General features: G+C 40.5%; 1 protein-coding gene across 1 annotated transcript in view; it reads left to right on the forward strand.

The window, feature by feature from the left end:
* Positions 1 to 12987, forward strand: part of Cubn2 (Cubilin 2) — an 864444-nt gene that overhangs the window by 138777 nt on the left and 712680 nt on the right. The window contains exon 8 of the mRNA XM_067791923.1: positions 12233 to 12459. Within this exon, the coding sequence (XP_067648024.1) occupies positions 12233 to 12459 (227 nt within the window). The remainder of the gene's footprint in view (positions 1 to 12232; positions 12460 to 12987) is intronic.

Consider the following 12987-nt stretch of genomic DNA (forward strand, 5'->3'; position numbering starts at 1 on the left):
AGCTCATGGAGGCTATGGGCTACGCTGGAAAAATTTGGTACAAATCGGCGGTAATATGTGCACAGCCCAAGAAAACTTCTCAATTCATGTAGGTTCTGTGGTCTTGGCCAATCCTGTACAGCCTCTATTTTTTCGTTCGCAGTGCAGATGCCCTCTGTCGTTATCTTGTGACCCAAATAATTGACTTCCTTTTTAAACAGCGCACACTTTTTGGGACTTAACTTCAGACCAGCGCCAGCTATTCTCTGGAAAACTTCCTCCAAGTTCTTAAGATGTTCATCAAAGTTCTTGCCCAATACGATGATGTCGTCCAGGTACACCAAGCATGTTTTCCAATGTAGTCCTTTCAGTACCTGGTCCATGAGTCTCTCAAAAGTAGCTGGTGCATTACAAAGTCCAAAAGGCATCACTGTAAATTGCCAAAGACCATCACCGACACTGATGGCTGTTTTCTCTTTATCTTCATCCTTCACCTCCACTTGCCAGTAGCCGCTTTTCAAGTCCAGCGTGGAAAACCATTTCGTGCCAGATAGCGAGTCCAGAGTGTCGTCAATTTTTGGCAATGGGTAGCTATCCTTTTTCGTTACGTCATTCAACTTCCGGTAGTCCACGCAAAACCTCATTTTTCCATCCTTCTCTTTTACAAGTACTACCGGTGAGCTCCATGGACTAGCTGATGGTTCGATGACGCCGCTGCCGTTCATTTCTTGAATGATTTGACTCACAACTTCCCGCTTCGCCAGTGGAACACTACGTGGAGCTTGACGGATCGGCCTCGCATCTTCAGTGTCAATTTGATGTTTCACAACGTTGGTGCGGCCTGGTTTAGAATCATCCTGGTCAAATATGTTCGCGTACTTTAGGAGCAGTTGTTTTGCCTTACTCTGATATGCTTCCTCTAGCCCCTGTATCCATGCCGTGATGTCATTTGAAAGATCAGTATTACTAGCTGAAACGTGTTCCTGGAGCTGTTCACAGTTAATAACTACTTCAGCCTCTTGGCATCTTCCCAAAATAGCTCCTTTAGTCAGTTTGAGTGGTGACTTGAACTCATTGAGTACTCTTACCGGAATACGTCCATCTTGTTTTGTCATAGCCAGGGTTTTTCCTACAAGTATGTTTAGTGCTGATTTGTTTGCTGCTTCGACAACCCACAATTTTTTTGTCCCACAATCTCCATCAACCTTTGCCCAGATGACTGCTTCGGACTTTGGTGGTATTCGCTGACTCTCTTCCACCAGCACTCGTTTACTGCTGTAGCCTCTCTCGTAGCCGAAATTAAGTGGCACATCCATGTTCTTATATCGCATTGTCTTGCTTTGCATATCGATCTTGATGCCTTGGTTGATTAAGAAGTCCACTCCAATTATGATTTCATCAACAATACCTGCCACTATAAAATTGTGAAGTACAGAGACGTTCCCAATTGCTACTTCACATTCTACTTCTCCAATTACCTGTGTGTCCTCTCCCGTGGCTGTACGTAATCTTGCTCCAAGCAATGGTCTTATCTTCTTGTTGACTAAATCTGATCGAATGATGGAATGGGATGCACCCGTATCTACAGTCAGTAAACGTTCCTTTCCATCCACATGTCCTCCGACAGTAAGATTGCTTGACCTTCTTCCAATTTGCGAGATATAGATTATGGGGCATTCAATTGAGGGAGCCAGCTGTCGCCCCTTGCGGCTGACTGGCTTTAGTTTAACGATTGAGTGGATTTGGAGATTTGCTCGTCTCCTTCAGCTCTGCGTTTACGGCCACCCACATTGTTGGAACTATTGGAATTGCTACTGCAATGACGTGCAATGTGACCTGGGTTACCGCACTTGAAACATTTCATAACTCCGGCATTTTTCTGTTGTGATCCCTTCAGAGCTTCCAAAATTGTATCTAGCCACTCTGGCCTTTCTACTTCCACACGATGAGCTTTGTATGCTGGTTTACTCAATAATGACGCCGTTTCCTGAGTCAATGCATGGGATACCGTTTCAGAAAATGTTTGCTTTGGGTTCGCGTATGTGGCTCGCTTCGTTTCGACGTCCCTTATGCCATTTATAAAGCTCTGAATCTTCACTCTTTCCGTGTATTCCACGGGTGCATCCGCATTTGCAAGATGAGCCAATCTTTCAATATCCGAAGCAAACTCCTGCAAAGTCTCGTTAGCTTTTTGGTAGCGGTTTTGCAATTCTATTTAAAATATCTGTTTCCTGTGTTCGCTTCCTTATCGCCGTTCTACAGCAGCCATCAATGCGTCATAACTGTTCCGTTCGTACTCTGGAATAGTCTGTAAGATTTCGGCAGCTGGTCCTTTCAATGCTACGAAGAGCGCGGCAACTTTATCTTCCACATTCCAGTTGTTCACTGCTGCGGTCTTCTCAAACTGTAGCTTAAAGACCTGGAAAGGAACAGAACCGTCAAAGGATGGTGTTTTTACCTTTGAATTACTAGTTGAAACTGCTGGGCGATTCAGTTGCAACTGCTCGATACGTCCTCTCAAAGCATCCACCTCGGCCTCGATTTTTTCTTCAAACTGTAAAATTTTTGTATCTTGCGCCTCCAACTTCGAGTAAATACGTCCTTCTTGCTCTTCCAGTTGAGCAGAGATCTGCGATGATATCTGTGCTGAAATTTGAGCCGACATTTCGGATATCCGTGCCTCTTGTGCTTCAATCTTCGCTGTTATGCGGTTCTCCTGCGATTCCAGCTGAGATGACATTTGCGACGACATTTCGGATATACGCGTTTCTTGTGCTTCCATCTTCGATGTAATCTGTGTCGACATTTCTGACATACGCGTTTCTTGTGCTTCAATCTTTGATGTTATACGCGTTTCTTGTGCTTCCATCTTTGATGTTATACGTGTCTCTTGAGATTCCATCTGTGATGACATTGTCGATGTTTGAGCAGATATTGCAGCCAATATCATGTTCAGGTCTGTGTTCGCCATTGTCTGCGGTGTTTCTTCCATTTTTGTTATTTCCTCGCCATCAAGATGAAAGTCATACTCTTCCACATCGATTCCTTCTGCTTCCATTGCCTCTCGTAGCCGTGCCTGAAGTTCAAGTTTAACGCCGCTTGTATTCAATCCACGGCTCTCCAACTCCTTCTTTAGTTGCTGGATCTTCAATTCACTGAACTTTGCCATGTCCTTGTTGTCCTCTGGAATTTATTCAACAATTCCTCTTCTGACACCAATTGTAACGAATTTGCCGCAAATCCTCTTACTTGCAATCCTCTGCTAAGTTCGAATCACTAAACTGTTGAATAAATAACTCCAATATTGAATGATGGAAAAATGGCCTTTATTAAGTACTTCACAATAACACTTATACTTTGCTACTCGCTGGCTTAATAACCAAACTGATTGATAACTCAAATGAAACTTTACTATTGGCCGCCAGATCGCGTGCTTAATCAAACTGATTGATAGCTCAACTCAAACTGAATTACTTCTTACTCGCCTGCCCCGCTTTTATAATTTACGCTGCATACTTCTAGGCTCTTCGATTTCCAGAACTTACTAGTTATTTTCGCTACAAAATCGCCAGCCACAACTACGTGCACAAATTATTGCTCTCTCTTGTGACCACTCAGATAAGATATATGCATGTGTCTGTGCATTGCCGCTCCGCTGCTCGTATACGTACATATGTGTAGACGCAATTATTTATTCGTTTATGTAGATTCATAATGATTGAATTATTGATGTGAATGTTTGTAGTTTACAGTCTCTCGCGCATACATAGGCGCATAAGTAAATGCATCTGTGTGTGACATCTCTTTCGGCTGCCTTATATATGTGTATACATGATTTGATTATTGACGTAAATACTGCTTGGCATGGCCTTAGCATCGCCTTAGTGATGGTATAGGTTAGTGATGCTAATATCCGTGACAATATCATAATATTAATGTTAGAACGCAAAAATATATGGTATATTGCTGTTCTCAAAAATATTTATGAGTGTTACGGGTTTGAGAGTATTTAAAGGAATTTAATGAACTGGCGTATAGTAAATAAAGTATTCCAAAGGTTCAAAATATTACTCACGTCACAGAATTATTGCATAAGCCCATAGTTTGCGTTACGGAAAATTCTAAGAATTTTTGCTTTCTAAGGCCTTGACTGAGATTCAAGGGCCATGAAAGAACCTACTTTATGGATGCCGTATTGTGCAATTTTTACTGGATGTAACTAGTGGATATCTCTTGCTTCCCAAGGCAGCCGATTCTATGTACCGGAGCGACTCGGGATTTTTCCCGACCAAGGGCTGTTATTTCAGTGTAACCCCATTTAATTTGTTGCATCCCTCCCCCAAATTGTCATCCTCCCAGCATATCCTTGCAGCGGGACTGCGCCATATTCTCCTGCTCCGGGAGGGTATCGAACCCAATACGGGACCTGTACCTGACCCCGGTTCAGAGACATGATTTTGCTGCGTTTGCCGGAAAATAATATTTTTAGGACGGTCACACTCTTGTCAGTGTGTCACGTGCAAGGGATGGTTGCATCGGACAGGACGTCCTGAGCTAAACCCCAAAACACGACGTCCTCGTAACTTTTATAAATCTTTTGTGTTTCTTTCTGTTTACGCCCAAGGGCGTCTCGCCTTAGCGCCCTCCACTACCTTCTAGCAGCCCCGCTGCTCAGCAAGCCACAACAAGTACCCGCTGCTGCTCTCGCCCCATGGCGCCGCCAGCTCATACGACCGCTCCTACTCATAACCACAATATCCGCAGTAGGGTCGGTAGCAATGCCGAGCATCAGCCCTCGCCCCAGTCTTCTATTCCCCTATTTCCGGCACTAGCACTCGCGTAGGTCAGGGAAACAGACGCTTAGTCCCTACCACCTTTTGCACAGTTTGCAAGCACAGAATATATATGTTTGTGACATCTGCCCAATGCAGCTCCTGCCTTGGACGATGCCAATTTCCCAGTTGTTCTGGTCTCAGCGACGGCAACCCCCGGACGGTTTTCATCTCGCAATGCTGTGTAGCGGCAGCCTGTGGGTTAAGACGATGGTAAGGATGTTCAAACATCTACGTATATATCTGTGTGCATATACCAGCATAGCTACGTTCACATGTGTTAGTAACTGGTAGAAAGCAAGCACATTCATGGATGTTCAAACATGTATCTGTTAGTATGGTGAAGTTTGTTCGTGAAAGTTTATGTCTGTCGTTTCCCGCCAAAATAGGATTGTATGTATTGGTATCTTTCGTTCTTGAGTGAAAGTGGTGAGAAAGAAATGCTTTCGATCTATGGGGTACGATCGCCAAACGATGACAGGGCATGCCTCAAATGTAAAGTACATGCAAGTGAGTGCGGAAGCTACTAAAGTCGTTTTAAGTGGAAATTTAGTCCTTTGTGGAAAAAAAATAAGTTTCGGTTTACGGTCGTTGCTAACCGCGTTATTGGCCCGTTAAGCACCGGCACACAGAAAAAACTCGGTGTCCTGTACCCTATTCAGGTGAGTCAGTGAAACCCCCTTCCCCAGTCCCTGTTAATTGTTAAAATTCAAATTAAATTAAATAAAATTAAATACCTAAAATTCACAAAATTGAATAAATAAATAAAATTAAATGCGAAGATACTATGAAGTAATGAAATTAAATTAAATAATGAAAGTTAAACATAAAATAAAATAAAATTTAAATAAATTAACTATAATTATAAAATAAAATAAAACCATACAACTAATTAAAATAAAATATCATACATAAATACATAAAGTCGGACATTTGAGTAAAATCGAATAGATAACATTAAATATATAGGTAAAATTAAGTAAAATAAATACAATCAAATAAATAAACAAAATTTCATAAATAGGCAAAATGAAATAAGTAGGTAAAGTCAGGTAAATAAATAAAATTACACAATTTAATAAAATTCAATAACTATAAAAAATAAACGATACAGTGGGCAAAAAAAAGATAGAAGCTAAATAAAATTCACATGCACCTAAGTGTTCCCTTTTTTGCGTTATGACCCAACCCCTGAAATTGTTTCTTTTCCCCTCGAACATATCGCGGCTCTAAAAGTAAAGCCTGCCATACCTGCCACCACCATCGAGTCACAAACTCACACAAAGGCGGGGTAGTACTTCATACACGAACTTGCCATACACACACATAAACTAAAGTCAACATAAAAAGCGGGGTAGTAAGTTGAAGGAGACAAGAGGAAGCATACAGACGGTTCCAGGCAGAACATCAAAGGGGCAAAAGGGCATCTTGGCGCTCCTATCCTGGCACCGCAATCATTATTTGGATGATATAGCTCAGCAGAGGAGAACAACGAAGGGGAGGAGCAAGTCTCGAGCTACCGCCGAGCAGAGATCAAAAATTAACCAACATTTTTTTGGGTTTTTTTGATTTTTTTGTTAGTATAATATTTGCATTAGGCTTTTTATTAGACGATATAGTTTTCCGCATTTGAGATTAATTTTGATTTGTTCATTTCAATTTGAGTTGATTCATTTTCAGATTTTTTTGGTAAATAATATTTGTGTCACCTTAATGTAAATCTTCTCAAGCTTTTAGTTTCCTAAATTTTTTGGGTTCAGATATACATACATACATAAGTACATACATATATGTGTATATATGTAGATAATTATATGCATATCACTAGGCCTCAACTTGGCCCCTCCTGTTTTAATTTTTTTGTTGTTCATATTAATTTTGCTTTTTTTTTTTTATTTATTTATTTAGTTTTGCCAAAAAAAAAAAAACAATTTCCCCTTTTTGTTCGTTTTCCGATCATTAGTCTTCATTCTTTATTTATCCCACTCTCTCCTTACTCATAATCTTTAGTTTACTTGCTTCCATTTTCAATACTTTTCATAAAGTTTATTTTTATTTTTATACTCAGTTGAGCAGAGCTCACAGAGTATATTAAGTTTGATTAGATAACGGTTGGTTATACATATATAAAGGAATCGAGATAGATATAGACTTCCATATATCAAAATAATCAGGATCGAAAAAAAATTTGATTGAGCCATGTCCGTCCGTCCGTCCGTCCGTTAACACGATAACTTGAGTAAATTTTGAGGTATCTTGATGAAATTTGGTATGTAGGTTCCTGAGCACTCATATCAGATCGCTATTTAAAATGAACGATATCGGACTATAACCACGCCCACTTTTTCGATATCGAAAATTTCGAAAAACCGAAAAAGTGCGATAATTCATTACAAAAGACAGATAAAGCGACGAAACTTGGTAGATGAGTTGAACTTATGACGAAGAATAGAAAATTAGTAAAATTTTGGACAATGGGCGTGGCACCGTCCACTTTTAAAAGAAGGTAATTTAAAATTTTTGCAAGCTGTCATTTGGCAGTCGTTGAAGATATGATTATGAAATTTGGCAGGAACGTTACTGCTATTACTATATGTACGCTTAATAAAAATTTGCAAAATCGGAGAAGGACCACGCCCACTTTAAAAAAAAATTTTTTTTAAGTAAAATTTTAACAAAAAATTTAATATCTTTACAGTATATAAGTAAATTATGTCAATATTCAACTCCAGTAATGATATGGTGCAAGAAAATACAAAAATAAAAGAAAATTTCAAAATGAGCGTGGCTCCGCCCTTTTTCATTTAATTTGTCTAGGATACTTTTAACGCTATAAGTCGAACAAAAATTAACAAATCCTTTTGAAATTTGGTAGGGGCATAGATTTGTGCCGACTCCGAACGGCATCTGCAAGGCAGATGAGTTTTCACTGAGAGCTTTTCATGGCAGAAATACACCGGGAGCGCTTGCCAAACACTGCCGAGGGGCGACCCCGCTTAGAAAAATTTTATTCTAATTGAAAAACCTTATTTCTAAAATTTTGATGTTGCTTTGCCCGGGGTGCGAACCCAGGGCATACTGTGTGATAGGCGGAGCACGCTACCATCGTAAGGTAATTGGATTGTTTTATTGACGCGAAATATAACTTTAGAAAAAACTTTATTAAATGGTTGTGACACCTGCCATATTATGTGGAAGAAAATGAAAAAGTGCAGGGCGAAATAAAAAACCCTTAAAATCTTGGCAGGTATTACATATATAAATAAATTAGCGGTATCCAACAGATGATGTTCTGGGTCAACCACATTTTGGTCGATATCGGGAAAACGCCTTCACATATACAACTACCACCACTCCCTTTTAAAACTCTCATTAATACCTTTAGTTTGATACCCATATCGTAAAAACTCATTCTAGAGTCACCCCTGGTCCACCTTTATGGCGATATCTCGAACAGGCGTCCACCTATAGAACTAAGCCCCACGCCCTTTTAAAATACCCATTAACACCTTTCATTTGATACCCATATCGTACAAACATATTCTAAAGTCACCCCTGGTACACCTTTATGGCGATATCTCGAAAAGGCGAACACCTATAGAACGAAGGCCCACTCCCTTTTAAAAATACTCATTAGCACCTTTCATTTGATACCCATAACGTACAAACAAAGTCTAGAGTCACCCCTGGTCCACCTTTATTGCGATACCCCGAAAAGGCGTCCACCTATAGAACTAAGGCCCACTCCCTTTTAAAATACTCATTAACTCCTTTCGTTTGATACCTATATTGCACAAACGAATTCTAGAGTCACCCCTGGTCCACCTTTATGGCGATATCTCGAAAAGGCGTCCACCTATAGAACTAAGCCCCACGCCCTTTTAAAATACCCATTAACACCTTTCATTTGATACCCATATCGTACAAACATATTCTAAAGTCACCCCTGGTCCACCTTTATGGCGATATCTCGAAAATATGACCACCTATACAACAACCACCGCTCCCTTTTAAAACCCTCATTAATACCTTTTATTTGATACCCATATCGTAAAAACACATTCTAGGCTCACCCCTGGTCCACCTTTATGGCGATATTTCGAAACGGCGTCCACCTATAGAACTAAGGCTCACTCCCTTTTAAAATACTCATTAGCACCTTTCGTTTGATGCCCATATTGTACAAACAAATTCTAGGGTCACCTCTGGTCCGCCTTTATGGCGATATCTCGAAACAGCGTCCACCTATGGAACTAATGATTACTCCCTTTTAAAATACTCATTAACACCTTTCTTTTGATACCCATATTGTACAAACAAATTCTAGGGTCACCCCTGGTCCACCTTTATGGCGATATCTCGAAACGGCGTCCACCTATGGAACTAAGGATTACTCCCTTTTAAAATAATCATTAACACCTTTCATTTGATACCCATATCGTACAAACGCATTCTAGAGTCACCCCTGGTCCACCTTTATGGCGATATCTCGAAAAGGCGACCACCTATACAACAACCACCACTCCCTTTTAAAACCCTTATTAATACCTTCAATTTGATACCCATATCGTACGAACACATTCTAGAGTCACCCCTGGTCCACCATTATGGCGATATTTCGAAACGGCATCCACCTATAAACTAAGGATTACTTCCTTTTAAAATACTCATTAACACCTTTCGTTTGATGCACATATTGTACAACGAGCTAGCAGGGGCTTGCCAGCATGCCAAATGCCACCTCCGCCGTACCCCAACAATCAGTTATGCAACAGCTGCCAGGCCGCAAACCCAACTACACCGGTGTAAGGTCATCCTAAGAATACGAGCAATATAATATAAAGGCAACCTAATCTATGGTCAATATAATACAACGGTTAGGCTGACCCTACCTTAGTAATTAATCCTACGAAATACATCATCTCTGCACATGAACGGAATAATAATCAATTGGCAACCCTTACTCAATGTCAGCGACAAAAGAGCAGTTTAGATTTGAACAACGCGCCGTGAACAACGTCGGTTCGGCAACGGGCAGAGAAATCATTCTAATACTCATTTTACTTTCAATAAATTAAACCATTTAATTAATTTCATTTAAACACACATATTTTCCTATATTTAACTTTAAACTTTAATAAACATGAATTGTTAGTTATAATGTGCTAATGTGCATAAATCGGCAGCGTTTTTATTTAATCGGAATCCAGAAAATCCTGACAACCCGAAAGAGCTTGAATAAAGACTCTTTCACCGGGTACCCCAATGCTTACCCAGGGACGTCCAGTCCCAAGGCTTCAACAGCACCCCTCACTTACCCCCCTAGTGACGACGTCTCCCCCATTGCAGTTCAGAATACTGCCGTTAACTGGGAAGATCACGGAGATAGTGGATTTTGTGAAGCGGCATAACATCCGCATTGCAGCGAGCCAAGAGACCAAATCCACAGCAATATCTGCTCTGGGTATAACGTCCACAGAAAAGATCGTGATCAGTGTAATATAATATATTTGATCCCGACATCGGCCGCAGCTACAGTGTCCTGGAACGTCAAGGCATATCTGTCCGGCAAGGCGATGTAAATTTAGAAATCATCAACATCTACATCCCTCCTGTCACTTGTTGCCCCAGTGGATACTGCCCTGACATCAGCGCACTACTCACTGGCGATAATCGCATTATTTTAGGCGACAGCAGGGGTGAAATGTTGGCGGACCAAATAGAGGAAACGACGTGCAGAACGATAAACGGAGATTGCTTTCCTCTTCTGCAAGTTCAGGGTGTTTAATTTTAATAACGGAGTTCCTCTGGCAATTCCTGGCATAGATGTCTGCCGCCTTTTTGTGGATATCACTGAGGATGTTTTTCTGTTCTTTTTCTACATACGGCTGAGATCTCAGGTGCCGTATTTCCTCATAATACTTGTGGAGATTACTTCTCAAGTCCCTGGGAGGAGGGGCCTCTTTAATTGGATGTCTATTGGGATGCCCAGGATTCTGTGAATTCAACAGAAACTGTTTGTTCAGCATTTCTTTTCTCTCCCTGACATAAGAAAACAACCCGTATCGATTCTGGGAGCGGCGTTTTAATAGGCCTGTATTTTCTTCCAGTGAGTTGCCTTTAGGCTCGGCGACCATATCCGGTACGCGTTGCATGCCCACAAATGCTGTCGGCAAGTGATTTGAGGATTTTGGTAAGGTTCTGAACTCTAGGTACAATTGCGGATGCATGCTTGCCAAAATGTAGATCCTTATCGGGCGTTACACCCAGTATTTTTGGTAGTCGGTGACGTAATGCCATCAACGTTAATTTCCAATATGGTCGACATTTGCGTATGCTGCAAATAAGACCGCCTTTGATTAGGTCGGTGACAATATCAAGTTTCGGGAGAGGAAAAACTGGAGAAATTAGGGAGATGGTTGTTTATTTTATTACATAGCTCATCGGTGGGTGGGCCGAGACCTCTATTCAATATCGTGCAGTCATCGGCGTAGGAAATGATGGTAACTTCTACTGGTGGCGAAGGGATCTTCGATATGTAGAAGTTAAATAGAAGCGGGTATAGGACACCACCATGTGGTACCTTTTGTTTAATTCTTCTGGGTTTAGACGTTACGTTCCTGAATAGCACCGATGTCCGCCGACCAAACAGATAATTTGCTGTCCACCTTTTGAAACTAGGAGGAAGAGGGGACCCTTACAATTCTTGTCGTAATGTGCCGTGGTTGACTTTAGCAAAAGCGTGGTCCTTATCCGCTTTTGATCGGTTCTATATATATTATCAACGGCCTTTGATTAACGGCTTTTACTGAACTACGTTGATCCTAAACATGTAGACCATCGGCACTTGGTAAAGTATCGGGGAAAAGTATGGTGGTAAAGTATCGATACTTTACTCAGTACTTGGAGTAAAGCATCGAGCAGGAAATACTCGAGTATTTTTTGGAAACGTATCGATACTACTCACTCAGTAATCGTATCGTTCTATCACTACCTATGCTGGTTTGTCCATATTTTGCGAATGAAACAAGGTTGCTTTGGCCTAGTATGTATTATCTGCAAATGGAAATGGGAGCAGAGGGAGAGGGGAGTCCTCCGTTAAACATCCAAGCCAAGTTTTTATTCGTCACAAGGAAGCAATAAACTTTTCATCCTAAGCGTTCGTGGTTGGCAATATACAAAATTGAATAAAAAATAAAAAAGAAACATATATGTCATACGTTGTCAGAGCTTTGATCGTTTTCCTAACTTGAATCCGCCACTGGCCACAGTCACGGATAAAAGTTGTTGCTACTGAGAAAACTTTGCCGAAACTCACGCAATTTCCCAATTTCGATTTCATTGATGCGTATCTTCTTATGTACCTTCCTGTGTGATTGCAATTCGTAATCAACTCATTTAATAAATTTTTCTATTTCAAGTTTGCGAGAGTGAGATTGTGTCCGCCGATAATGGAATTTTTACAACACCCAACTATCCAAATCCATATCTCGAGCATTTGGATTGTACATTCACCATAAGAGGGCCAATAAATACCGTTGTGCACATAAATTTTACTGATTTTTCTATCAGTAAAAGTAAGGAAAACTCTGAGTTAGCCAATAATTCGACCACCACATTAAGTACCAGGAACAAATCGTTTGTTGATGTAAGTATAATTATTTATTTATTTATTTATCGCTTATACCGGGTTTTCAAAAGTATTTTAGTTTACGCTCATATTTGCCTTTCGTAAGGTCTGCTAGTGGGCTTCAGATTATCGCCATACATATTTGGATTCTTAGGTTGGTTGGTTTTATAACAATAAAATGTGTTTCTAGATCTTTGCTGTGATTATAATATTATCTACATATGTAAACAATTCATTGTTTGCCGACTCGTTCCCTGAGAATATCGTAGAGATCTATTTGGAAAATTGAGTAATGGTCTAACGGCTAGCATGGCGACTTTGAAAGTTTCAGAAAGGCGATTTTTTATTTGTTTGGTTTGGTAGCATTTTAACTGTGGAAGCTATAATTAAAGGCAGCACTCTCAGTCGCAGTAAAACAAGCTCTGAGATGTCAGTGGAGTTGCAAAATTAGCGGCAAAATGAAACTGCTCGGAAATGTTGAGCATCTGCCCAGGCAGAGGAAAAATAATATGCAATAAAAATTCGTGGCCAGTCTGCTTAGTGCGG

The sequence above is a fragment of the Eurosta solidaginis genome, chromosome 5, assembly GCF_040869045.1.
Source record: "Eurosta solidaginis isolate ZX-2024a chromosome 5, ASM4086904v1, whole genome shotgun sequence".
NCBI lineage: Eukaryota > Metazoa > Arthropoda > Insecta > Diptera > Tephritidae > Eurosta > Eurosta solidaginis.